Genomic DNA, 26,012 nt, shown 5'->3' on the forward strand with positions numbered 1-26,012 from the left:
AAAACCATCCTTTTTAAAATCTGCCTCCAGTCCATGCAGTTTTAGGTCCCAACATGGCTTCAGTCCTGCTCACTCCAACACATTCCCTCTAGCACCGTCCACGGATGGCAAACATCTCAATAGTCTTGACCCCTTCTGAGGCCCTCTTCAGATGAGCGAGCTTTCTCCCCAAGATGACAGGCCTTGGCCCCTTACTGCGGGAGACCGGTATGCTCCTGCCCTCTCCTCATCACCACTAGGACCTGACTTAGTAGCACTGGCCACAGGGTGGGCTGCTCTGCAGGGAGGTGGTGGGAACTGCAGCCATCAGATCAAGAGGCTCAGCTTCCACTGCTTCTCTGGTTGGGAGGTTATAGGGCTGTGAATCCCTCTGCCGGCTGGGCCGCTGGCCCCTGGCCAGGAAGCCACACCATCCCTGACACAACCACCTCAGGCGATGCCCAGGGAAGAGCTGGGGAGGGAAGGGGACCTGTGGTCACTGGGCCCTCACCGAGAGTCAGCCAGTGACTCTGACCTCTCATGTGACACCCCAGCCATATTTGGCTAGAAGGCCATACACTGTCACCCTTCATGCAGGTGAGGAAGCTTGGGGGGACAAGGGCCCAAGTTGCAGAGAGGAAAGGCATTTCTCACTCAGCAGTCCCCCAGCCTGCTGGCCTGGAGGGGATGCATTTCCTGACCTCAGCAAGACAGGGTGCAGGCTAGGGACAGAGCACATCCAGCTGCCCTTCCCAGCTCTGCAGAGGGGACAGCAGACCTGGGGGGAGGGATTCCAGGGCAGGGATGATGTCTCCTCACCAAAAGCCTCCCAGAATAGAAGTAAATCTCCTGCCACCTCAGAAACTCAGGAACCCAGCTCTGTCCTGACGGCAGCTGAAGGCCAGATCCTCCACATCAAGACACAGGTGTTCTCAATGCAGCATCTGCAGAGTACCACGGAGGTCCGTCATCCTCGGCTCGCTGGCTCTCCCCGAGCGTGAGATCCTCCCAGGGGCGCCAGCCCTGTCTCTGTAGGTCCTGCTGAGACGGGCTCGGACTTTCCGGGCCTGGAGAATCGTCGCCCCATCTCCCCCTTGCAAGACTCCGCTTTAACTCGCTGCTGACTCTGATAGGCCGGACACCGTTCTCTCGGGTCCCCGTCCTCGGCCGCCCTGGCTCCGCTCCCGCCGCGCAGCCAGAGCTGTCGGCCTGCAGGCCCGAGCGCGAGCGGCATGCCAGGTGCTCGAGGGACCCGGGGCCGCCGGCGGGAGCCACGGCAACAGTCTGGGCCTGGAGAGGGCGGCCGCGGCTGGGCCCCTCGGCCGGACAGCCGCCTCCCTCCCCGTGCGAACAAGGCTGAGGCTCCGAGGTGTGGCGAGGCGCCCGGGTAGGCAGCCGGCCGGCTAGGTGCGTCTCGGAGACGCTCAGTCCCTGCAAGGGCCGCTTCCGACCACCGGGCAGTGATTGCGGAAGCTGAGGAAACAAGGTGGGCGGGGCCGGGGCGGGCTCTGCCCCCGCGGGGCATCTTGGGAGTCGCAGTCCCACCCGCCGCACAAGCACCGCCCCGGACTACCGCTCCCGGCGTGCCCCGCGGCGCCGCACGACCCTCTGGGGGCTGTAGTCCGGACGCGATTCTCAGCGCCGCGTGCGCCGCGGGCGGGCCGTATCCGCTGGCCCCGGCCGGGCGCTGCGCTACGCAAGCGGCGTAAGGCGGGCGGGCGGGCGTCGGACGCGGGTCGGGCCGGAGCCGGGTGCTCGGCGGCTCCGCGGCTGAGGTGCGGGAGGGCTCCGCGCTGCGCGGCCGGCGGTCACAGGGGCCGCCGCTCTCCGGAGGCGGAAGTTGTGGATCGGCCCGCTAGGGAGAGCGGGCCCAGGGGTCGGAGCTGGGGCCGGACCGCGCCGTCCGGGCCGCGGGCGCCGAGGGGGCGCCGCGGGGCTGCGGAGGTGAGTTCCGCCGCCGGGCCGGGCCGGCGTGTGCGAGGCGGGGCGCGGCCTGCAGGGCGGCGGGAGCGCGACCGGGGGCCCGGGGCGGGCCGGCGGGACGCGCGTGGCCCGGAGCGTCAGGCGCCGGCGTCGGCCGGAGGCTCGGGCTGGGCTCGGCGCCGCTCCTGAGGGGCCCAGATGCAGGAGGGAGGCGGGGACCTGGGCTGTGGTCACTCGCGGCCAGCCCTGGGGTGCTGCGGGTGCAGGAGGGCCTCGGCCCGCTGTCCTTGGGTGCCCTTACCCTCCAGGCCGAGCGTCTGTGCTCGGCCGCGTTGGGGACGTGTCGTTTGGGACCGGCATCCTTCCCTGGTCACTCCAGACGTGCCACATGGAATGGCGGGAGCGTCCTGTGCGCCCGCAGCCGCCCCGGCTTCCTCTTCCTGCTCTCTCCGGGGCTGGCAGGGAGGGTACAGAGCGCGGCCCGACAGCCCCGGGCTTCCTGCGGCCGCCGGTGAACCTTTGTCCTGTGGCCAGGTAGCCGTGGCCAGGATGGAGTTTGTGACAAGATGGTAGGTGACAGGACCCCAGAAGCAGCCTGTGAGACCAGGCCTGGGTGCTGGCTGGGGTTCTGCGAGCTTTAAGCTTCTCCGTGGGTATCACTGACCCCCTCCCTCCGCCAGGTCCGAGGGCTGCAGAAGCGTGAGTCACTGCTAGGTGTGGAGAGAATACCCCGCGATTGCTTCCCTCCCCCCAGAGTCTGGTGTCATGGACCCTCTGCTCTGTGGTCTGGCTGGGGAGGCGGGTGTTGCAGGAAGCCAGCCCAGCCTGGTCTTGCTTCCTCCGAGGTCCTTCTGCTCCCGGGAGGAGCACCCCTTTTCTCCCTCTTTTGTCTCTGCATCTGATAATCTCCCGAGCTGCGCAGTTGGCAGACAGGCATGATCTCAAGTTCTCGAGGAAGTCAGGTTTAAACACTGCTGGGCCCAAGGCTCAGTGACTGTGGGACTTTATGGACCTTACTGTCCGGGCCTCCACAGACTGTGGTCTCTGAGAGCAGGAAGTGGCTAGGCCCCTTCTAATCCTGCATCTGTGTAGGAGCCTCAGCCCCCCACAAGGGGGATGCTCGGGGTCCCTCTGCCACTTCACCCAGGGAGGTCAAGCTTTGCCCTGGTTCTGACAGTGGTAACGTTTGCTGAAGCTCTCCAGGCACCTGTCTCCTTTGTCTTTACCCAAGCCTTGGGTCAGCACTCTGGTAACCCACATTTTATAGATGAGGAATCGGAGGTCGAGGGACCACAGGTGCCGCAGGAGAGGGACGGAAGAAGCCTGAGCACCCAGGTCTCTGACTCAAGCTGCCTTTCCACCTCCTCGTTCCACCACCTCATGTGTGGCAGCTGGAGAGGATTCTGCTGCCCTAAACCTCAGAACTGTAGATGTTGCTCATGGGCCGGAGCTGGCTGGTGAAGACCCTGAGTGAGGGCAGCTGTCCACATGGCCATTGGGGCAGAGCAGCCCCTGGTCCAGCCCTCCTGTCCCTGGCGTGATGCCTCCACTCACCCTGCACCAGGTGTGGACGGGTACTGAGAAGGCAAATGCCATAATTAAATGGAAACAATTTGGGCTCTTTGAAAAACACAGCTGCAGAAACCCAGGAGCGCTGGTGACTTGTCACATCCGTGTTGATCCTTGGCAGCCGCTCTGCCCTGGATGTGTGGCTGAGATGATGTGAGGCACCAGGTGTGGGTTTGATCAGTTTCTTCAGGGGGACATTGAGAGTTCGGGCCCAGACCTGGAGGAAGGACACTCCCTGCCCTAGGGCCTTCTGAGGGGGGCCCTGTTCTCCTGTCTGCCTGAACCGATGCAGTTGCTCACTGCTGTCCCTCTGGTCCCGCCCTGCACACTGTCATCCAGCACCTGGCACAGCGACAGCATGCTGAAGCCCAGTGTGGTCCTGTTACTCTCTCACCTAAAGCTTGTCCATGGCTCTCCTACCTTTTCAGCGTGAACACAGGTTCCCCCGCCACCAGGCCACCCCCAACTTTTCCTGCTTCCCGCTGTGCCTTGGTTGTGTGGAGCCACTTGACCCTGATGCTCTGTTCTGCCAAGAATGTGCAGAGGGCCTGTGCCCAGCTCTGACATCCTCTCTAGTCCGTCACTGTCTCCTTTGCTGGATATGAGCTCTTGGAGGGCAGGGGCTGTTTCTGTTTCCCAGCAGGCGCAGCACCATCAGCCCCACACTGAGTCAGCATCCTTGGTGGGCAGTTCTGGGTCACTTGGTTTCCAAGGGGAGCTTCTGGGGCTGTACAGAAAAGCAGCACTGTAGCCTCTTTGGGATGAGGAGTAGCCACACCTGACCTTGGCCTATTTCTGAGTCTGAGTGAGGCATGGACTCGCAGGCCTGCAGACCTTGTGTGAGTGTCTCACTGGAAGGAGGCAGAAGAGGCCGTGGGTTGAGGCCAGGCTTAGAGAACTGCTCAGCCCCACACCTGTCACGCCATGGGTCATGGCATGGCTGGATGGAGACCTCATGGAGGCATCTCGACATGGGCTCTGTGGACATCTGCATTGGTGCCGCCAGGATAGGCCTACTGCTGGGCCGTTGGGATACAGGGAGCAGGGGGCTATAGGAGGACAGAAAGACGTCCTAGCCCAGTGCACAGACGCCAGGAAGGACAGTGCGGGCCCCCAAGATGAGCCATACGACCTGGGCATTTGGGCTGTTCCTTCACTCTCTGAGGGGCCTTTGCCAGTTGCCTCATGAGAAGGTAGCACTGTGGCTGTCCCGCCTCAGGAACTCATGGGGTGCTGCGTACGTCATCCTCACCCCTCCTGTCCCGACAAACACACTCACCGCTCTGGCTGTCCCACACCCTGATTTCAGTTTTTCTGAGGTCGGAGGGAAGCTGTGAGGGCCACAACGTCTGCCTCGCTGGTGGGGGCTGGAAGACGGGCCTGCACAGGGCTTTGGGATGTCAGGAGGAGCGCAGGTCGATGGCTGCTGTTTGAAAATGTCATGGCACTGCTGCGTCCAGTTGCAGGTAGTTACTGCAGCTTCCTGCTCCTCCAGGGAAGGAGGTGGCCTCTGCCTCGCTGCAGAGGGCGTTTGCTCCTCGTGCCCTTCCCCCTCCACTTCCCCTGACACAGGCCTTTTGGAATAGAAGTCGCTCAGGCAGGTTGAACCTCTTGGACCTCTGCCCCTTGCCTGATCCCCACCCCTGTCCACCTTATATGGGCAAGGCAGCAGGTTCTGGAGCTCTGTGGAGCTGCACCTTTCTGAAGGGGTGGCTGTGGAGAAGCCAAGGCTCATCAGGGGAAGCAGTGCCCAGAAGCCTCTGGGGCCCAGAGCCACAAGGCTCCTGCGATTCCCCGTCTGCCTCTCTTTGGGCGGAGGAAGACTTGCATGCCCCTGTGCCCCCTTGACTCCTGCTCTGCCACCGGTAGGGCCACCAGGCTGACTGGGCCAGGGCTGTCCTGCCGCCACTTGGTAACACAGAAATGTAAATGCCAAAAACAAGAGTGCTTCTCTTGTACCTTTTTACCCCGCTAAAAATAGTATTCAGCACCAAACAGTATTGAACTCGTGAACTAAAAACTGACATCCTGAGAATGTTTGTTTCCCTGACAATACCATTTTGAGAAACATAATTTCCTTTTTTGTGATGTGTAATCGAAGTGGCGTGCAACTGTAGACACAAAAGGACACACCGACCTGACCCCACCCCCCCGCCGTACATCCTTCCAGATTCCCCCTTTGTGAGCCCCTCAGGACCTGCTCTCTGCATTGTGTGTTTGATTTTAGGGATACCCACCCTCTTCTCCCGCCCAGGAAGCCAGGTAAGCCATAGCAGCGTCCAGCCTGTCAAAGGTTGCTGCTGGTTGTGAGCAGGACAAGTGGGTGTCTCAGCTGCTCTGAATAGGCCAAGGAAACGAAGCCCTAGGGGGTGGGACAACAGCTCAGCCAGTACGGCTGGAGTCCCTAGTGCTGTTCTGAGCCCCGCAGGCAGCCAGATCCCGATTCCCTGCGTGCCATCCCAGAACTGGTGGTTGGAGTCTCCAGGGACTGTGAAGTGCTTGGCAGCACAGAGAAATCTAGAACTCAAAGAAGAGTGCCCCCTTGTAGCGCATTCTGGTAGGGGCTCCAGCTTGGAAAGGCCAGAGGCTTTGGGGCACAGCACACTTCTCGCCGAGTCTGTTAGCAGGAAGTGCTGTTTCACTTTTGGATCCTGAGGCTTTTACTCCTGTACTTGGATCTTAGGTGGGTGTTTTTGATTTTCAGCAGAAGCTCCGTGATTTGCTCCGCTGAGGTCAACAGTGTCATGCCTGCACCCTGCCTCTCTGGGCCATGAGGCACACAGCAGGTGGAGGGTGGTGGCCACCGTCCCTCGTGTTGTTCACAAAAGAGGGCAAGGGGTGAGCGAGCGGAGGAGGCCACAGAGGTCCTCGCTCAGGGCCCAAGAAGGACTGGCTAGGGATGAGTGGTGCCCCTCCTGCCACGCATGGCTGAAAAAGCAGAGCTGCCCACTTGAAGAAGTGGTTGGAGAGGCCGGGTGGTGCTGGGACCTGGGCCCAGGGGAATCCTGGCGTTTGCCCCGAGTCCTTTCCCCACCTGGGCACATTCCTTGTTACTGGGAAGCCCTGCTGCCCTCCCAGCTGGTGCCAGTCTGTGGCCCTTCCCATGGATTCTTGCCCAAGCTCTGTTCCTTGTAGCAGAGCCAGGCCGAGAGAGGTCAATACAGGACTCAGAACAGCCCCATCTGCTGCGGGCCTTTTTTACTGGACTGAACAGGTGGGAGGTCTTGGGTCTGGGCAGTGAGGAGCCAGCTGAGTCCATGTTTTGCACTCCCCACCGGGCCTGTGGCCTCCTTTGGTTGTGGGACAGATGCGGCCTCTAGAGGGAAGAAATCCCTGAGCTGCATGTGCTGAGGCAGGACAGTGAAGCCCTCCAGGTGGTCCAGGCCGCAGCTCTGGAGGACGGCAGAGCCTGGGCCACGTGGCTGGTCAGGACTGATCTTCAAGGGACGCTGATTTGTGTAGATGAGCCCAGAGGCTGGGTTTGGTGTTCCAGGGTCAGAGTCCAGACCCTTTCAGGAGGGCGGCCTACCAAGCCTTCTAGAGGCCTCCTCCTTCCCCAGGCAGCAGCCCAGACACGGGCACAGAGGGAGCCTGGACGTCTGTGCGGCCTTGGGTGAGTCCGTTCCCAAGCGCTGAGGCTTGTTTGTGGGTTTGTCAGGACTGCGGAGCTGTTTGTGGAGGATCAGGTCTGGAGTGCGGGGTGGGGTTGGAGGGGCTCTTCAGGACCCTTCATTCACAGAGCCCCTCAAGACCAGCTGCCTGCTGCGCTGACAAAGCCTGGTTCTCTTGACCTTTCAGGAACCTCTTTAGGATAGCTATGCTTTGGAGGCTCGGGTGTGTGGTCCTGTCATTTGGGGACGGACAGTGAGGGCAGACGTGGTGGGATCTTGCCAGGCAAGGTCCGTGCCTTTGATGGTGGTGGTGCCGGGGCAGGGCTGGTGGGGAGTGTGTGCACACCCTCCTCTCCCCAACCTGGCTGCCCCTTGTCCTCGAACTACGAGGGGGCCTGGCCAAAAGCCACTGCTGTGGCCACCAGTAGTGCTCTGTCCCTGGGCAGGGGCCTCTGCCTGCTTCCAGAGAATGCTGTCCCACCAGTTTGTGTGGGGGTGTGAGAGGTCACAGTCTGAGGGGTGGGTTCACTCCCTGTGCTCCGCCCTCCTGCCTCACTTGGGCCAGAGCTTCATTTCCTCAGGGCTGATTCCCCAGGAGGTGGCTTTGGTGTCCCCAGGCTGTGGGGACTGACCCCCATGTCCTAGAGCTGCATCCTAGCGTGAACAATGCAGCTTCACTTCTGCACCGGCAGCCTACTGGTTTGGTGGGTGCAATTCTGGGGCGTGGTGGGGTGTCCGTGGGTGCCAGCTGCCCAAGCACAGGGACCGCCTCTCTCCCCCCTGCCCTCCCCACAGCCTCGTTGGGGTTGCTCCGGTTAGTGATGGCTGGATTCATGAGATTTGCTGAGACCCAGCCCCTGGGAGGCAGGTGTTGTGTATGTGGAACTCACCTGTGTCTCTGGGGTGGGCAGCCCCCCAACTCCCGCCAGCTGTGTGCCCCTCCCTGAGGGGGCAGGGAGGCAGGAGGGGTGAGCATGTCTTCCCTGTATATCATTAGTTGGCCATACGGTGAGGAGTGTGTGTGGCAGGGGGCGGGCGCTGTGCTGGGGCACTCCTGTGCTGGCTCCCGGCTTCCCAGGCAGGCCCCTCTCCTGGCTAGTTCTCCTGGGAGCGTTGCCCCACAGTCCTCAGGAGCAGTCCAGGGCAGGGGGTGCCATAGCTTCCAGCCTTGGCTGTTGTGATGTGGGACCCTGGGCTGGGCTGGGCTGGGTGGGCAGTGCCGGGGGTGTCCTGACAGTGGGCTTCCAGCCCTTCCACGGGCTTGTCAGCTCGTGGAAGCCACAGAGGCACCCGCCCACCCCCACAAGGCCCTGCCACCTGCTGTCCTGCCTTGGGCGTGTTGAGTGTCTCTACTCCAGATGGTTGTTGAGGTCAAGACCCACCCTCAGAGGGCCCTCAGTGGCTAAGGGTGGAGCTGGTGGGGCAGAGGGAGAGACAGGTGAGCTTAGGGGGTGGATGTGTTCCTGCTGGAAGCCAGCCTGGTCTGACTGCCCAGCCGCACGTCCTGAGGAGAGATTGTCCTTGTCTGGCTTTTCTTGAGCCTGTCCCTCTGGGTAGATGGTTCCCCGCTGTCCTCACACCAGGGCTGGGAGAAAGGCCATTCGGCCCTGCTAGTAACACCTTGTCCTTGCAGGGCAGGAACAGCCCCACTTCCGCACTTCCCTGAGGCCAAATCTAGGCCACCAACCTGTTTAAAACTAGGGCAGTGGTTCCGAATGAAGGCAGGGAGGAACCCCACAGTCAGTTGGGGTGGGGCAGGCAAGGCTGCCCGAGGCCTGTTGAAGGGGCCCAGTGCTGAGCTGCTGGTGGAATCCAGGTGCCCAGGGACTCCTCCCCCACACCTGTGCTCAGCGCCCTGCTTCCCCCTCCAGCGAGTCCAGGAGGCTGGCATTACTGTGTTTCGTACTTTGGCTTTTGCGACGCGTTAGAAGTCTTGAGACACAGTGGTGAGAAGGTGAGCCCCTGTGGGTGGGGTTCCTGGGTGTTGCCGGTGGCCGTATCCAAGGGCCTAAAACAGAGCCTGGCACGTAGCAGAGCCTGATGGGTGTTTGCTGAACGCACAAACGACGGACAGTCGAGCATATGTGGCACTTGCAGGAGCAGCACTGGTGGCATTGCCTGCCAGCAGGCCCTGTGGAGGGGAGGGCGGTGCTGGGCTTTGCTCTGCTCTGCGGGAGGCCCTCACTTCCTGTTCTGTACTTTGTAAGACCCCACCCCCTCCCCATGGAGCCAGGACGGATCCAGGGGTTGTCTCCACCCGTGTCCAGCCCTCCTTTGGCCCTGCCCCAGCACCACACACATATTCACTTGTGTGCCTAGGCCCTGGGGTAGGCAAGACTTGAGAGGGGCAGGCCTTCCTCTCATGAGCATCTGGTCAGCTGCACCAGGCTCACTCAGAGACAGCACCATCCCCAGCGTCCTTGGGTAAGTGGCTCTAGAGGTCTGGCTGGAGCCAGGTGAGCAGTTGGCCCTGGAACCAGCAGCTGCACTCTGGAAGGTCTCAAGGCCAAGAGGGTGGGTATTAAGAGGACTGTTGACGTCAGCTTCCCACAGTCGCCCCACGCAGGTGGGCCCTCAGGTTGGCTCCTGGCTGGCAGCCGTGACTGCCCCACGGCCTGGCTCCTTCCAGGACCCCAGTGTGAAGGTGGGTCTACCCCACCAGGGTAGGGGCTCCTTGCCACCCCCAGGGGGCTCTCTCCTCTGGCAGCAGGTGTGGGTGGTTGGGCAGAACCATTCCTGTAGATCCCCAAGTACCCCAGAAAGGCTCTTCTGTGGCTGGCTGGCCAGGTCTCTGGCAGGACATTTGCTCTTCCAGAATGCCTCTACTCTTTGTTCCTTCTTTTCCAAGCGCCTCTTGAGAGGGAACTGTGCTGTCTCCACCTTCCCAGGAGATGCCCACCCCTGACAGGCCTCCCTCCTGCTCCAGATGGGCTTCACGGGGCCAGTTTCCTGAGGCTGGAGGGTGTCCTGAGCAGATGCAGGGGAGGGCGGAGGCCAGCACTCGACTCCAGTGCCCCTGACAAGCACTCGCACTTGCACTCACTGCCCCAGGGTGCAGCTGTAAACTATCTCAACCCAGACCTGCTAGGGCCTCATGAGGAGCAGGGGGGGATCCTCATGGGAGCCTGTGTTTCCAGCAGTGCACGTGGCACCTGCACAGGACCCCAGTGTCCATTCCTCTAGGGCAGACCCAGGTGGTCTCCCTGGAAGCAGGTGGGTAGGCGGGTCACAAGGGAGTGAGGGTGTCCTCTGAGGGTGCACAGTTCTCTGCATTCATGGTGAAAACAGGCAGAGCTCCTTGTCGACTGGCAAGGATCCCACTCAGGCCCTCACCTGCTCAATATTTGGCTGTGGAAAGAGCGTCAGAAATGCCTGGGCCTGTTTCCCACGGGGGCTCCTGCATGCCGTGGGCTCAGGGGTGCAGAGGGTTGCTCTGGCTGACATGGACTGCCTGCTAGCGAGCATGCTCTGTGCTGGGCACCCGGCCTCATATCCCCGGCGTGGCATGTCCTAAATACCTCAGTGGCATTTTTCATATAATTTCAAAGTGAAGGGACAGCAGTGCACAAAGTATCTCACCAAGGATCAAGTTGCTGTTTCTTTTTACCATTTTATGTGGCTACTAGGAAACTTCAAATGACATCTGTGACTTCTGTTTCCACAGAGCAGCGTTGCTCTGGCTGGGGCGGTCAGTTCTGCAGGCTGTGTGGTCTCTAGGGAGAAGGCAGCCACAGCCAACATGTGAGCAAGAGTGTGACTAAGTCCCAGTGACACTGTTGCGGACCCTGAAGTTTTAATTTCATGTAGTTTTCACCTTCTGAAAAGTATTATTACCCTTTTGATTTTTTCCCAACCACGTAAAAATGGAAAAGCCACTCTTGGCTTGCAGGTTGGACGTGTTCCTCAGGCCACAGTCTACAAAGATGCTCTGTCCCAGCTACCCACCCAGTCCCTGTGGAGAAAACAGACTCATGTGCTGAATGAAAAGGTGGCTCACTGCACGGAGGTGTCCAGAATTCTCCAGAGGTGTCCATGTCCTAGGCTCTGGGCCCTCCAGCCTGTTGGGGGAGGGCTGTCCCCCTCAGTTGTCAGGAGCTGACTCTGGAAAGTCCTGCCCAGCCCCACCCTTGGTTGCTCCACAGTGCTGTGTGGGAGGAGCCGGTACTATGGACACAGCCTGGGAGCCCACCTACCTGGGGCAGCCCCCCAGTCCTGCCTGTGCCCCAAAGACATGCTTCTTGTCAACTATTTTACCATCTACCCCCAGTTCCATCCCAACACTGGCTTTCATGTCCCAGGGACTTATTCAGAAGCTGGGAGAAGGGCTGTCTGTGGGTGACAGCAGGCCTCAGGGATGGGGACTACTTGGGCAGGGCTGCTGGTCAACTCACAGTCAGAAAGCCAGCCTGGACATCCACCTTGGCCCAGAACCCAGAGAGCAAGGGGAGGGGGCGTGCTCCCAGAGAGGACAGCTATATAGGGCCTGACAGGGCCCTCCCCATCTCAGGGCTGCTGCTCTCAGGCTGTACTCGGTCTCCCCCGTCTCAGGGTTGCTGCTCTCAGGCTGTACTCGGTCTCCCCCGTCTCAGGGTTGCTGCTCTCAGGCTGTACTCGGTCTCCCCCGTCTCAGGGTTGCTGCTCTCAGGCTGTACTCGGTCTCCCCCGTCTCAGGGTTGCTGCTCTCAGGCTGTACTCGGTCTCCCCTGTCTCAGGGTTGCTGCTCTCAGGCTGTACTCGGTCTCCCCGGTCTCAGGGTTGCTGCTCTCAGGCTGTACTCGATTCCTCTCTCTCAGGCAGGGAGTAGTATAGTCTCCCTTGAAGCACAGACAGTCCTCCTGCCACAGGCCCTGGCCAGCCTGTGTTTCCTTTCGGATCACCCAGCAGGGATGAGTCTCTCGCCTCTCTGGAGGAGAGACCAGAGGGGCCGGCCAGGGTGTGTGCGGGTTGACGGGGTCGGGCTGCGCATGGGTAGTGGCTCAGCCACCCCTTCTCACTGCACTGTGTGGCTCAGTGCCCCAGGACCCCGGGGTCTTTGTCTGGCCTGTGATGACGCTAAGTGTTCTCCTCAGAGGCTTTGCCATCCCCTCTTGTCCTTTCCCTTTGGTTAAAGGTCCCCTTGATTTTTTCTTCTGTAATAAAGCAAAATTGTGTGATCTCTTTCTCACCAAGGAATAAAACCTCTTTGAAGGTTGGAGACATGATGTGGGGCTTTCAGGGGTAGGGTGGGCACTGTCTTGTGATCATGGCCCCTGGACCCTGGTGTGCTGAAAGCTGGGGGGCTACAGCGCCAAGCAATGCCAGCCTTGGGCCCCAACCTCCACTCCCTGAGGGCCCTGGTTGTGGGAGGGGCCTGTGGGGGCTGTAGGACGCTGACTGTGGGCCACCCCAGTCCCTGCTGTCCCTCGGCCCACCCCAGGCCACTTGGCATGTAGGGAAGCCCTGCCGGAGATCGGGGCTTTGCTTGTGTGAATCATGTTTCTTCTCTCTTATTTTCTCTCTGTGTATTTTTGTTGTGTGTCCCTTTGTCCAGCCGGCCACCCTGTCTCCGGCGTGGACACCCTCCTTCCTCCATGATCCTCTTCGCCCGCCGCTGGCCAGAGGTGACCAGGCCTGGCTGTCAGCGTGGCCTCTCTCAGGGGGGCCATGGGGAGCTCAGCCTCCTCGCTGGCTGCCGAGACCGAGTCGGACCACAGCTTCCCTGGGGGGCCGCCCTACCCAGGGCCCCCAGCAGCGGCTGGCTGGTGTAGGAGTGGCCCTGGGGCGCCTGTCTGGGGAGGTGCCCTGGTCACCCGGCAGCACCAGCCCCCACGCCCCCGGGCCCGAAGGTAAGAAGGTGGGGAAGGGGCAGCCCTGGAGGGGGTCTCAGGGCAGGAGGCCTCTGTTTTCAGGGTGTCCCTCCTTGGCAGAGGTACTTGCAGTGAAGTGGAGTCCTTGTTCTTTGGGGCTTTCTGGCAACTCCCTTCCCCTCGAATATGCAGGAGCTGAGTGGCTCTGGGGTTGACTCCTCTCTTGGCCATGGAGGTCTGGGACCCCTGCCCCTCCTCCCCAAGTTGGGCTGTGTGGCCCCAGCAGGTTCCTCACGGTCTGTGCTGCTGATGGGGACGCTTCTTCTGGAGCTTGTTTTGGGGCTGGGGAGGCGCTGACCCCAAGCCCGGTGGCAGGTGCACACCGAGGGCGCTGGCTTGCTTCCTGTGGGACTTCAGTGCTGGAGGCCCTTGCTGGACACTGGCTGCTGCCCTCCCTGCTGTGGTAACCCCGTCCCAGCATGGCTGCCTGCAGGGGAGTTGGGACATGGGGGCCTCAATGGCAGACCCTCCAAGCTGTTGCTGAGGCCTTGGCTGTCTCCCTCAAGGATTCTGGGGTGACTGGTGTGGGGGCAGCCCAGGTAATGGGGTCCAGGCTGGCTGGACCCTCACTGATGCCTGCTTGCACCCTGTCCTATGGCCTCACTGGAGGGATGGGTGGCCTGCTGCTTACCAGATGCTCTGAGTTCTAGGGTCCTTGGGGCAGACGCAGCGTTGGTAACCCTCACTCTTCAGGGGTGCCCTGGCCTGGGTCCTGTGTGTGACATGCCTGCATACCTCACTCTAAGGTGCCTGCTGGGCTGTGCTCAGCTGTAACTTCTCACAGACATAACTCACTCATGCAGGATAGCTTCCTGCTGTCTGTGGGACTCAAGTGTGTCCTAGGATCACTGGTCAGGTGGGAGGGGCCAAGAGTGGAGCCATGGACAGCGGATAGGGTCCTTATGGGTGTGCAGGAGCTGATGTGGTCACACCTGAGGGACTGGCCTCCTGGGGTGACATCGATGCTGAGGGCTGAGCTCCTGGCAGACAAGGGACCTGAGAGGGACACTGAAGGGGTCATCCGGGTGGGAGAGGCCTGGAAGTCTTACCTAAGAGTTACCCTGGTGGATAGGAAGCCATTGGGGAGTTAAGGTCCAGAGAGAGGTGACATGAAGCAGGACAGTGTTGGGATGGCTCCTGCTGCCCCCTGCACATGACAGCATAGAGCCTGTCCCCAGACCCCACTGCTGCTGCACTGAAGATGCTCTAGGGACGTCTCCGTACGTGTCCTGGATGGTTTTCTAGAGTCGTGCAGCCAACGTTGTGATCTAATCTATGGCATCTCCGCACCCCAGAAACATCCTGCCTGTTTGCAGCCACCCCAGCCCCGCCCCAGCCCGACACTTATCTTCTCCCTGTCTGCCAATTTGCCTTTTCTAGAAATTTCACAGAGCTGGAGTCATGTAACCTGTGGCCCCATGTGTCTGGTTCTCATGCTCAGTGTCCTCAGGGTTCATCCATGTTGTAGTGTGTGTCAGAATTTCCTTCCTTTTTATGGCTGGGTAACGTTCCATGTATGGACAGACCAGGTATGTTTATCTGTTCACGGACACTGGGCTGTTCCCACTTGGCTTTCATGAATGATGCTGCCCTGAGCATTCACGGACACGTTGCATGAACATATGTGTTCATCCCTTGTGTAGACATCTAGGAGTGGAAATGCTGGGGTTCATGCTGCGTTTAGGTAACTTTCTAGGAGCTGCCAGGCTGTTTTCCAGAGTGACTGCACCATTTTATATCACCCACAATGGTGGGAGTTTAGTTTCTCTACATCCTCGATAACACTTGTTATTGTCTTTTTGGGTTTTTTATTTGTCTGCTTTTTTGGCGGCTGGCTTGTCCAGAATCTGAACCTGTGACATTGGTGTTACAAGTGTTGTCTTTTTAATTCTAGCCATGCTAGTGGGTGTGAGGTGGTAGCTTATTTGGTTTGATTAGTGTTTCCATGATGGCTGCTGAAGGTGAACGTATTTTCATGTTTCATCTATTTTTATTTCCACTTATTTGTACCCTGAGCACAGGTTGTTAGGATTAGAACTCCTGGGCCCCAGGCTGAGACCCTCTGAGGCTGTTGGTGCTGGGTTGCGTTCCAAGTGGCATCAGCACACACACAGTCACGTGGGTGGGTGGCTTTGTTTTAGTTTTTACTAGGTTCATGTGTACAAATGAAAGTGCACAGTTTTTAATTCTGAACTGTGTTTTTTCAAATCAGATTTTTAAAATTTACCTTAGTGTAATTTTTTCATCATACAAATTCCACACATTAATTAAAAATTTAAAGAGCACAGAGAAATGTAGAAAAAAGTATTTTTCTCCTCCCCATTTTCTGGAGGATAGGGGCTCTCAGCCCCTTCTCCGTGAGCCCCAGGGGGAGTCGCAGACCTGAGAAGGCCTGTCCAGGCTGCGGGCTGGGGGGTGGGGGGCAGCTGCTGGAGCCTGGGCGGGCAGCAGCCGAGGTGTGGTCCCGGTAGGATTTGCTGGGCGGGTTCCTCTGTGGTGTGCCTGAGGGCACCGGCGCGCGCGCGTGCGTGCGTGCGTGCGTGCGTGCGTGCGTGCGTTAGTTAGACTTTGGACCTCGGCTTGCAGGGCCACGCCGGTGACGTTGTCCTTCCTCCTTTGCCCTGGCCTTCCGCCAGCCCTCCCCCAGGCTGGTGCCCGGCCACTGTCCACTCCCTTCACCCACAGCAGTGGACTGGACCTCAAGGCAGTTACTGTCTGTGCAGCGGCGAGCCCCCAGGCAAATTGCGAGGAAATGCTGTCCGTGACCTCAAGGAACCCACAGACAGCCAGATTAGAGATGAGGGGCAATGGCACAGGAGAGCAGGGTGCACACATGTACACTCACACAAACGTGTGCTAACACACATGTGCGCTCACACGCAGAGGGCTAGCAAGGCACCAGCACTGGAGCAGTCTGGCAGACCCTTCCTCAGTGCCGACAGGGCACTGGGGGCCAGGGAACATGCCGTGAAGACCCGCAGCAGTGGCAGCCCTGAGCAGCCATCCGTCTGGGCATGCTGCCTCCTTGGCCTTCAGATTCCCATGCCTCAGGAGAGCGGGTGCTGTCTCCCTTGGGTGACCACCCCCATTGTGTGGGTAAAGAGGAGCTCACAGGCCACAGGAGCTGGGAGTGCCAGGGGTAGCCTGTGCCTCCCTCCTCTGCCCCCATCAGGCTCTGGCAGGACCCCCCTTGCACCTGACACCTTGCCCTGCATGCTGCTCACCTTAATCAATAAGTGATTGGTTCGGGCATCAGCTGCCTAAGGACATAGAGATAAGGAGGACAGACCCGCCTGGGAAGCTGTGGCCAGCTTGGGGGTATGGCCCAGCACCACCCTTACCTCTCTGAGAGCATCATGCAGAAGCCCCCAAGGCATAGCCCACCCAGGCACAGTCGGGAGGAGTCTGAGCCAAGCCTGGCACCTTGGCGTACCTCCAGAACTGGCTGGGGTCAGGCAGCAGGTCCACCTGGCTGGGCAGGGGCACCCGAGTCTCTTGGTATGGCTACTTGGCTGACTGCCCAGGGATTCCCGGCCTTAGAAGTCCTTGTGGACAGAACACCACTTGCCACTCTTAGCTTTTCCTAGGATGGAAAGGCCCCTCCCAAGGACCTGGGCCTCACCTGTCCGTGGCAGCAGCACACCACGGTCTCCACGTGCCGGTGAACATGCACTTCCTGGTCCCCTCGGGGGCTTTGATGTGCCCAGCGGCCAGCTTCACCTCCCTTCCAGGCTGGAGCTGAGCGCCAGCGGCACACAGATAACCAAGGGCAGAGCAGGTGTTTTATGTTGGCTTTTTCTGGACAGTTGCCTCTGTTTCCCATTTGACATGGCCTGTCTGTCCTGAGGAGTAGCTCTGTCATTTTCCCTGAAAGATGTAGTTGCTTCCATGTGCTGAAGTGTGGGTGACTCAGCTCTGGGTCCTGTGTGTTGGAGACTTGTGGAAGGACTTGCCCAGTTGTCTGAGGTGATTTACCTCTCAGGGCTCCTGAAGAGGGTGTTTCACTTCCAGGCTATGTGTGGTGGTTTAGCCTCATCTAAGGACTGAAAGGTTTTGGGTCTCTGAGCCCTCGGCCCCTTCCAGGCTCTGCAGCGTGTGGGGATGGCTGTGGGTTTGTGAGTGTCCCTGCTCAGGTCTCCTGGCCATCAGTTACCGACCCCTGAACCCTGTCTGCCTTGGCCAACCCAGTGGAGAGACGGAAAGGTGCAGACGGCAGGGTCGGCAAGAGCGCGGCACCCGGGCACCCTTGGTCTCCATCCCAAAAGCCCCTCCAGCCGCAGAAGGGCCACTTCTTGCCCCCTCGGCCACCTCTCTCCCCAGAGACATTTGATTTTCAGGCCTTGTCTTCATGTAAACCCTTCTGAGCTGCAGACAGGACCTTCCTGCCCTGGCACCTGTCCTGTCCCCCTGGCGTGCCAGGTGCTGGTGGATTCCTGTGGTGTGCAGGGACCTGGGAGGGCACCCGGCCCACTTCTCCCTGCACTGGTGATCAGTGGAGCATGTAGTCCCATGTAGGGCCTGAGTCTTCTTTCTGGAGACTCCTCCCAGGGAGTGGGCTGTGGTCAGACCACCTCTGCTGTCCACAGGGGTCCTCTGGGCCAGTCAGCTTGGCCATGCTGCCTCTGCAGCCAGGCCATGTGGGGTATGCAGGGTGGAGCCTGGGGCCTGCCAGCATGTGCTCACACTTGTGCATGCGTGTTCCTGGACAGGCACACACTGCGCTCCACACCTTGACCAAGAGCCCTTCTACAAGTGGGGAGTGTGAGGGGAGAAGCCTGGTTGTCTCCAGGCAAATTTCTTAGGCCTTTCCTAGCACAGAATTCAAGGTCAAAACCTGACCTGCCAGCCCTGCACACTCTGCTCCTGCTGGGCACTCTGAGACCCGCCCGATGAACCCTGCCCTGTCCGCTTACCCCAGGGACCATGCAGAGCCCCTTCCATTCACACAGGTGCTGCCATGGGTCAGAGCCTCAGCCATAGGGTCCGAGCTGGACTCCTGTCCTCCCTGCTGGCGCTCAGCCTGTGCCAGGACACAGCACCACAGACTCTGCTCTGGGTGCCGGGAACTGTGGCGTGGCTTGGGGAGATTTTTTTGTTTTCCTGGTTTTTTTGAAGAGGCACGTTGTCTTTTTTTCCTGAACCAAACGGTTCAGCTGGAATGTATCGTTAGAAGCACAAGCTTTATTCCTTGTTGTAAAGAACAATTGATTTTTCTGCCAGGCACAGCAGCTTCAGTCAGTTTAGGAGACTGTGTAGAGACCCCTTGCACCCAGATCAGCCCTGCTAGCCCCCACTCCCCGACCCCTGACCACCAAGGCCCCAGAGGAGCCTCAGGCGCATCCCGCTGCCCTGCCGTGTGCCCGAGCCCCTCTTCATAGCCGGAGGAAGAGCAGGGGCCCAGCTTGCGGGGGCACTCAGGCCATGGTCCAGGAACCCACCCAGCATGAGGGCTGTGCTGTAGGCTGTAGGCTGCCCACCTGCTCCACTTGGGGGGCTGCCTCCGCTTACTGTTCTCTGCATCCCAGTCCCAAAGCCCGGGGAGAATGAGGCAGTCCTTCCCTCAGGCCAGCGGGACGGCCATGCCCCTGCCCCAGGACGAGGGCCTGAAGGGTCTGCTGTGCCACCTACAGGCGAGGAGCCCACCAAGCCACAGACCTATCCTGGGTGGAGGCTTTGGGCCCTCTGTCTGGCAGCAGCCTCCCTGCCCACCCCGAATGCTCAGCCAGAGGCCACCTCAGTGGAGCTCGGGGTGGAGTGTAGCCCCACCTGAGTGGCCACACTCCCCACCTTGCTGGCTCTGCAGCCAGACAGGCACCTCTCCCTGGGCCCCATCGCGTCTGTAGGAGGATAGTGTCCTGGTGCTTATGCGGTCACAGGGCTGCGCTGATCAGGTGTTCCCTTGCAGCCACACGCACTCACCTGGGTCTATGGCCACAGTCGGGGAGTGGTCCTGTGCGCGCTGCACCTTCCTGAACCCAGCCGGCCAGCGCCAGTGCTCCATCTGCGAGGCCCCCCGACACAAGCCCGACCTGGACCAGATCCTCCGGCTCAGTGTGGAGGAGCAGAAATGGCCCTGTGCCCGCTGCACATTCCGGAACCTCCTGGGCAAGGAGGCCTGCGAAGTGTGTGGCTTCGCTCCAGAGCCTGTACCTGGGGTCCCCTTGCTGCCGGTCGCCAACGGGGCCCTGCCCAAGCCACCCACTGTGCTGCTGGAGCCCAAGGGCCGCTGTGAGGACGAGGTGGGTGCAGTGCAGACTGAAGCATCTGCAGCCACGGAGCCAGTCCCAGGGCACCCTGAAGAGCCAGAGCACAAAGGGGCGTCAGAGCCTGGGGGTGGCTGGGCCTGCCAGCGCTGCACACTGCACAACACGCCCGTGGCCAGCTCCTGCTCAGTTTGCGGGGGCCCCCGGAAGCTCTCACTGCCCAGGATCCCTCCTGAGGCCCTGGTGGTCCCCGAGGTTGTGGCCCCTGCCGGCTTCCACGTCGTACCTGCCCCTCCCCAGCCAGGCCTCCCTGGGGAAGGTGCTGAGGCTGACCACTCTGCCACCAGCCAGGGCTCGACTACCGTCGACCAGGAGCCCCCAAGGATACTGCCTTTCAGCCCCTTCTCACCCACCCTGCAGAACAACCCCGTGCCCCGCAGCCGCCGGGAGGTCCCCCCACAGCTGCAGCCACTGGTGCCTGAGGCCACTCAGCCCTCGCCCTCCCCTGGCTCCAAGGGGCCCCCCCAGGGCACAGGACAGGCTGGGACCTCCCGCCTGGCTGAGCTGCTGTCAGTCAAGCGGCTGAGTGTGCTGGAGGAAGAGGCAGCAGATGGTAGCCCTGCCTGCGGAGAGGCCTGCAGCCCCGCCCCAGGCGGCGACGTCATCGACTTGGCGGGTGACTCTGTGCGCTACACCCCCGCCAGCCCCTCCAGCCCCGACTTCACCACCTGGTCGTGTGCCAAGTGCACACTCAGGAACCCGACTGCGGCCCCCAGGTGCACAGCCTGTGGCTGCTCTAAGCTGCACGGCTTCCAGGAGCACAGTGAGCCCCCCACCCGCTGCCCTGACTGTGGTGCTGACAAGCTTGGCCTCTGTGGTGGCAGCTGTGGACGGATCCCCTCAGCTCACAAAGCTGCCCGCCTCTTGCCTGAGCGCCTGAGCCAGTGGGCCTGCCCTGCCTGCACCCTGCTCAACACGGCCCGGGCCAAGCACTGCGCTGCCTGCCACACGCCCCAGCTCCTGGTGGCCCAGCGCCGAGGGTCCGTGCCACTGCGGCGCAGGGAGAGCATACATGTGGAGAAGCGGCGGCAGACAGACGAGGGCGAGGCCAAGGCCCTCTGGGAGAACATCGTGGCCTTCTGCCGGGAGGTGAGTGCCATGCCTGGCCCTCAGTCCTTCTGCACCCACTCCACAGCTGCTCTGCCTCCTCTGCTCCTCTGTCCGTGTTAGTTGTCCCCTTCTGCTCCCGCCCTACCCCCATGAGTTTTGGGCTCTGGCCAGGGCCTGCCCGCCTCCTGTGGCTTGGTCTTCTGCTGAATGCCGGGGATGGGGGTTTCCTGTGGGGAGCGAGCAAAGCCCAGGCCACAGTGAGGGGCGGCACCTCTCCCCGTGGCTCGGGGTCAAGCTGGGCATCTTGACCATGGTCCCTGCTGGTGACCAGGATGCATGACACCTGCCCCCCCACCACACCCTTTCCTCCTCCATGCCCAGAAGCATCCCCAAGCTTCCTCAGACATGCAAGCCCTCAGGGAGGTGGGGACGCAGGTGGGGGCTTTGGGGACTTCATGGAGACCCTGCTGAAGCTTGGGGCTGAAACCCCTCATTCTCTCCACTCTTTGAGCCTCGGGAGGCCTGAGCCCAGGGTGCCGCCCTCCAGTCTCTGAAGGAGCGTCTGCATCCTCCTCAGGCAGGGCTGGGGCAAGTCACTGTTTCTGTCTTGTCACTGCCCCGGTGTCCTTCACCCCTTGCCCACCACCCCATGGTCTCCAGCTGGGGCCTGCGCCATCTGCCCAGGCTCACACACTCCCCACTCCCTACCTAGCAGTTGCACATAGCCCCACCCCTTCCCTCGGGCTCAGGCAGAGTTTTCAGGCACTGTCCTTGGATGGGTGCCCCTTCCTGGCCTGAGTGTCAGGCTCTGGTCTCTGCAGAACAGCGTGAACTTTGTGGATGACAGCTTCCCCCCTGGGCCCGAGTCTGTGGGCTTCCCTGTGGGTGACAGCGTCCAGCAGCGTGTGAGGCAGTGGCTGCGGCCCCATGAGATCAACTGCTCCATCTTCAGGGACCAGGGAGCCACGTGGTCTGTGTTCCACACTCTCCGGCCCTCAGACATCCTGCAGGGGCTGCTGGGGAACTGCTGGTGAGGCCCAGGTGCCACCAGGGGAGGACAGGAGGCTGGTGGTCCAGCCATGGTTATCCATGAGGCCGCCTGGCTCCCACAGGTTCCTGAGCGCGCTGGCAGTGCTGGCCGAGCGGCCTGACCTAGTCGAGCGGGTGATGGTCACACGCAGCTTGTGTGCAGAGGGTGCCTACCAGGTGCGGTTGTGCAAGGATGGCACATGGACCACGGTGCTGGTGGACGACATGCTGCCCTGTGACGAGGCTGGCTTCCTCCTCTTCTCGCAGGTGGGTGGGTAGGCGCGGGCGGGTGTGGGCCATGGCAGGGCAGTCTGTGACCGTGGCTCTCCCCCAGGCGCAGCGGAAGCAGCTGTGGGTGGCCCTCATCGAGAAGGCGCTGGCCAAGCTGCACGGCTCCTACTTTGCGCTCCAGGCGGGGCGCGCCATCGAAGGCCTGGCCACACTCACCGGCGCCCCCTGCGAGAGCCTGGCGCTGCAGGTCAGCTCCACTAACCCCCGCGAGGAGCCCGTTGACACTGACCTCATCTGGGCCAAAATGCTGAGTTCTAAGGAGGCTGGGTAAGAGGGGCGGGTGCTGCCACTGCCAGCGGCATTGGGAGGAGAGGCGAGGCGGAGCGGTGGGAAGCGGGGGGCGAGTGCCCCGACCCGCGCCCTGCGCCCTGCGCTGCACAAGATGTTTCCAGCGCAGGCTGACCATCGCTAGGAGCCTGGCCAGGCCACAGCCTGACCTGGGCCTGTGGGGATCCCAGGTGACCATCACCTCCCACTTCAAGCTGGGTGGGGCGGGGGGTGCACCTGAGTCCCACCATGTGCTGGTCAGCGTGTCTGTGCCTTGACCCCAGGAAGCCTGTGGGGAGGGTCCTGACCCGAGGGCCTAACAGAGGAGGCTCTGGGTGCTGAGAACCCTGCTCTCAGCTGATGCCCCTGTGCCGGGGACTCGAGCCCTCTGAGCTCTCAGGCACAACGGGGGGCTGTGCCAGCACTTCCTGAACATGCAGGTCTCGTGTGGGTCCCCAGGACCTGTGTTCCCCCACAGGCGGGGAAGGGACCCTCCCCCTGTTGCCCCTGCCTGCCCTGAGGGCCGGCAAGGCCAAGAGGCCCCCGGTCAGCGAGGGCCACTCTGCCTGCACAGGTTCCTCATGGGCGCCTCCTGTGGGGGGGGCAATATGAAGGTGGATGATGCCGCCTACGAGGGCCTGGGCCTGCGCCCCCGCCACGCCTACTCCATCCTGGATGTGCGTGACGTCCAAGGCACCAGGCTGCTCCGGCTCCGGAACCCGTGGGGCCGCTTCTCCTGGAATGGCAGCTGGTCAGATGAGTGGCCACACTGGCCAGGGCACCTACGTGGGGAGCTCATGCCCCACGGCAGCAGCGAGGGTGTCTTCTGGATGCAGTACAGTGACTTCATCAGGTACCGTCTCCTGGCTGGGGCACCACCTGCCATCCTGTTCACCTGGGGCAGGGGCAGTGCTCCACTCGGGGCCCAGTACCCTCTGGCAGTGTCCGAGGGGCAGCGGCCAGGGCAGTGCTTCCCTGGTTGGGGGCCGTTCCCAAAGGGCTTACCTGCTGCTTATCTGGGAGAGGCTGGTGGGCTCCTGGCGACACCTGCAGGGCACTCGCCTGCCGTGGGCATGGGAGCAGGCATGGGGCTGGGCTCAGCTCAGGGGCCGCTCTCCTGCTGCCCCAGGTACTTCGACTCTGTGGACATCTGCAAAGTGCACTCGGACTGGCAGGAGGCACGGGTGCAGGGCTGCTTCCCCAGCACGGCCAATGGGCCTGTGGGCGTGACAGCTCTCACGGTGCTGGAGCGCGCCTCGCTGGAATTCGCCCTCTTCCAGGAGGGCAGCCGGCGCTCAGACACCGTGGACAGCCACCTCCTGGACCTGTGCATCCTGGTGTTCCGGGCCACCTTTGGCAGCGGCGGCCGCCTGAGCCTGGGCCGCCTCCTGGCCCACAGCAAACGTGCTGTCAAGAAGTTCGTCAACTGCGACGTCATGCTGGAGCCCGGCGAGTATGCCGTGGTGTGCTGTGCCTTCAACCACTGGAGCCCGACCCCGCCAGGGCCCCCCACTGCCGTGCAGGGTAACGGCCCCCCACCCGAGAGCCCGCAGCCCACCCCACGGACCGAGGGCCGTGGCCCCCTCACACACCTTCCCCCACAGCCTCCAGCACCTCGGCAGGGGTCCCACGCGGTGCCCCCGAGCCGCCTGGCCACGTGCTTGCCGTGTACAGCTCGCGGCTGGTCATGGTGGAGCCGGTGGAGGCCCAGCCAACGACGCTGGCCGATGCCATCATACTGCTCACTGAGAGCCGCGGCGAGCGCCACGAGGTGCGTGGGGTCCTGAGGGAGGGCTGCCGTGGGGGGACGACCCCTCTCACCCAGGCCCTGCCCACACCTGTAATGTGCTCAGGGCCGTGAGGGCATGACCTGCTACTACCTGACACACGGTTGGGCGGGGCTCATCGTGGTGGTGGAGAACCGGCACCCCAAGGCCTACCTGCACGTGCAGTGTGACTGCACCGACAGCTTCAACGTGGTGTCCACCCGCGGCAGCCTGCGCACCCAGGACAGCGTCCCGCCCCTTCACAGGTGCGCAGCCCCCACCCCTGGCCTCCCTGGGGTCCCCTCCGGTCCTCACTGGCCCCCTCCCCCAGGCAGGTCCTGGTGATCCTGTCCCAGCTGGAGGGCAATGCCGGCTTCTCCATCACCCACCGCCTGGCACACCGCAAGGCAGCCCAGGCTTTTCTCAGCGACTGGACAGCCGCCAAGGGCACCCACAGCCCCCCTCTCACGCCTGAGGTCGCCGGCCTGCACGGGCCCCGGCCGCTGTGACTGCCGAACCCACACGCACTTTACGAGGGAGACCCCGATGGAGGACGCTTGAACCAGAATCTCAGGACCCTGCCCAGGGAGCCGCCAGCCGCAGGGTGCCGCTTCCCATGGGCCCCCCTCCCTGCTCCGCTCCACCCCACCCTGAGCACCCACAGTCCACCTAGCCAGGCCTCCCAGCCGCCAAGCAGAATACCTCGAGTTGGATGGGCTTCTCCCGCCCCTCTGACCTGCCAGCCACGGGAACAGCTTCCAACAGGTGGGGCCGTGGCAGGGCTGCCCCTTTCCCGTGAGCATGGGTGAGGCAGCTGGGGCTCTGTTCACAAAATCAAATCTGGGTGGTCAGAGGCCAAAACCCTGCAGTGATATCAGGGACCAGCCCTTTGTGGGGCAGGAGGTCAAAGCCTTCTCAGTTTGTCCCAGAGCCCAGCTCCCTGCCCCCCACAAGGCAAGTGGGGGTCCCTGGGGCCTGCACCGGCCCCAGAGCTCTGGCCTCTGAGCAGCACATCCCAGGAGGCAGGGGCCTGGCAGCCCTGGGTCTGGGCTTGGGGCCGGAGGGGTACCATGCAGCTGCCCCCCAGCGACACTATGCAATTCCCAGGGCGCCGCCGGGATGGAAGCCATGACGGGGTGGCAGGTGGAGAGCCAGCCCCTGCTCTGATGCTTGGAGAGGGGCTTGTCCTCAGCACCACCTGATGCCGGTCAATGGGGCAGGGTCCAGCAGAGTCCTGGGCCAGCCCTGCCTCAGGGCCTTGGCTCTGCCACAAAGAGGGGCCCCCAGCTCCCTCACAGGCACATGCAGGGTGTGGCCACTCTCCCCCCACCCAGAAGCCCAGGGAGCTGAGCCACCCACCTGTCCAGGGACCCCCGGCTGCTTGTCAGGGCCAGAGCCCTCATCTGCCCCGTGGACATCTGAGCCCAGCATCCTGGGTCCCCACTGGCCCTCACTGCCCTGTGGCCCCCAGGCAGTGGCGCCAGCCAGCCCCCAGCCCTCACATCCCTTGGGGGGTTTTTACACCTAGAGAAACATTCCCCTCTCCCCTTTGGGCCTCCTTTTACTCTGAGCTGTGAATATTTTTAACCCTGTAAATACGGCCAGCTCTTCTGACACAGAGACTATTTTATCAACTGTCAGCTTCTCGTTGTATGATACAATTCTCCATGGGTGGTTTCCAGACTCAGGCTCCAGTGGACCAAATAAAAGCGTTTTGTTTTGTAAGGAACCCTCCTCCTCCGTCACCCCTCTCAGGGTCCCAGAGCCCTCCCCCTCCCCAGCACTCAGGCAAGCAGGTGGGGTCTTTGGGTGACTGGTTCCCATGCACTTGCTCTGAGCAGACCCAGGTTGGTGTGGCTCCATGGTGCATGAGCCTTAGGGACACAGCAGGCGCCAGGTCCTGGAGCCAGGCAGACGCGATCCAGGAAGGACTGAGTGTCCAGGTGGGGCATAGGCTGGGCCAGGCCCTGGGGCTTCAGCCCTTCATTCAAGAAGCACCCTGGCTGCAGTCAGGACAGGCGTGTGCATGGTTTTTCTCAGCGAGACGTCTGCATTTAGGGGCCCCTGTCTGAACCAATCAGTCATCAGGCAGGAGCAGATGGAGCGAGGCGGGTAGTGTGGGGATAAAAGTTTTCTGGCTCCTAAGGCAGGTGGTGGGATGGCGGTGGCGGCTCCTGCCCCTGCTTGGCCCCAGTCAGCACCCGCGTCCCCACCTGGCCTCATCCATCTCCATGTCACAGGTGATGCTGAGCAGCTGGGCCTGCAGGAGCTAGAGGAGCCCTCCCAGGATGGGGTGGGGCCTGGGGGCGCGGCATCGCTGGGCATGGGTGTAAGAGGCCTGTCACAGGCCGGCCTATCGAATGTGAAAGCAATTAAAGCCACCAGCAGTGTTCGCTCCAGGCGGGCCTCAGGCAGCGG

The 26,012-nt window shown here is 61.7% G+C and overlaps 1 protein-coding gene across 1 annotated transcript; it reads left to right on the forward strand.

The window, feature by feature from the left end:
* Nucleotides 1–1,717: 1,717 nt before the first annotated feature.
* CAPN15 (calpain 15) lies at nt 1,718–25,288 on the forward strand. The gene is made up of 11 exons (XM_063100719.1): nt 1,718–1,923; nt 12,613–12,907; nt 18,834–20,280; nt 21,063–21,271; nt 21,354–21,537; nt 21,605–21,828; nt 22,403–22,681; nt 22,958–23,352; nt 23,433–23,599; nt 23,682–23,860; nt 23,926–25,288. Exons 2-11 carry the CDS (start codon nt 12,726–12,728, stop codon nt 24,101–24,103), a joined length of 3,444 nt encoding a protein of 1,147 aa, XP_062956789.1. The 5' UTR covers nt 1,718–1,923; nt 12,613–12,725; the 3' UTR covers nt 24,104–25,288.
* The last annotated feature ends 724 nt before the right edge of the window (nt 25,289–26,012 follow it).

This window comes from Cynocephalus volans, chromosome 6, assembly GCF_027409185.1.
Source record: "Cynocephalus volans isolate mCynVol1 chromosome 6, mCynVol1.pri, whole genome shotgun sequence".
NCBI classification, from domain to species: domain Eukaryota; kingdom Metazoa; phylum Chordata; class Mammalia; order Dermoptera; family Cynocephalidae; genus Cynocephalus; species Cynocephalus volans.

Excerpts from the sequence above, each read along its gene's own strand:
- CAPN15 (XM_063100719.1), top strand. The coding sequence starts at position 12,726 with ATGGGGAGCTCAGCCTCCTCGCTGGCTGCCGAGACCGAGTCGGACCAC. Across the intron at positions 20,281-21,062 it reads TCGTGGCCTTCTGCCGGGAG|AACAGCGTGAACTTTGTGGA; the intron begins GTGAGTGCCATG and ends TGGTCTCTGCAG. Across the intron at positions 23,353-23,432 it reads GCCCCCCACTGCCGTGCAGG|CCTCCAGCACCTCGGCAGGG; the intron begins GTAACGGCCCCC and ends CTTCCCCCACAG.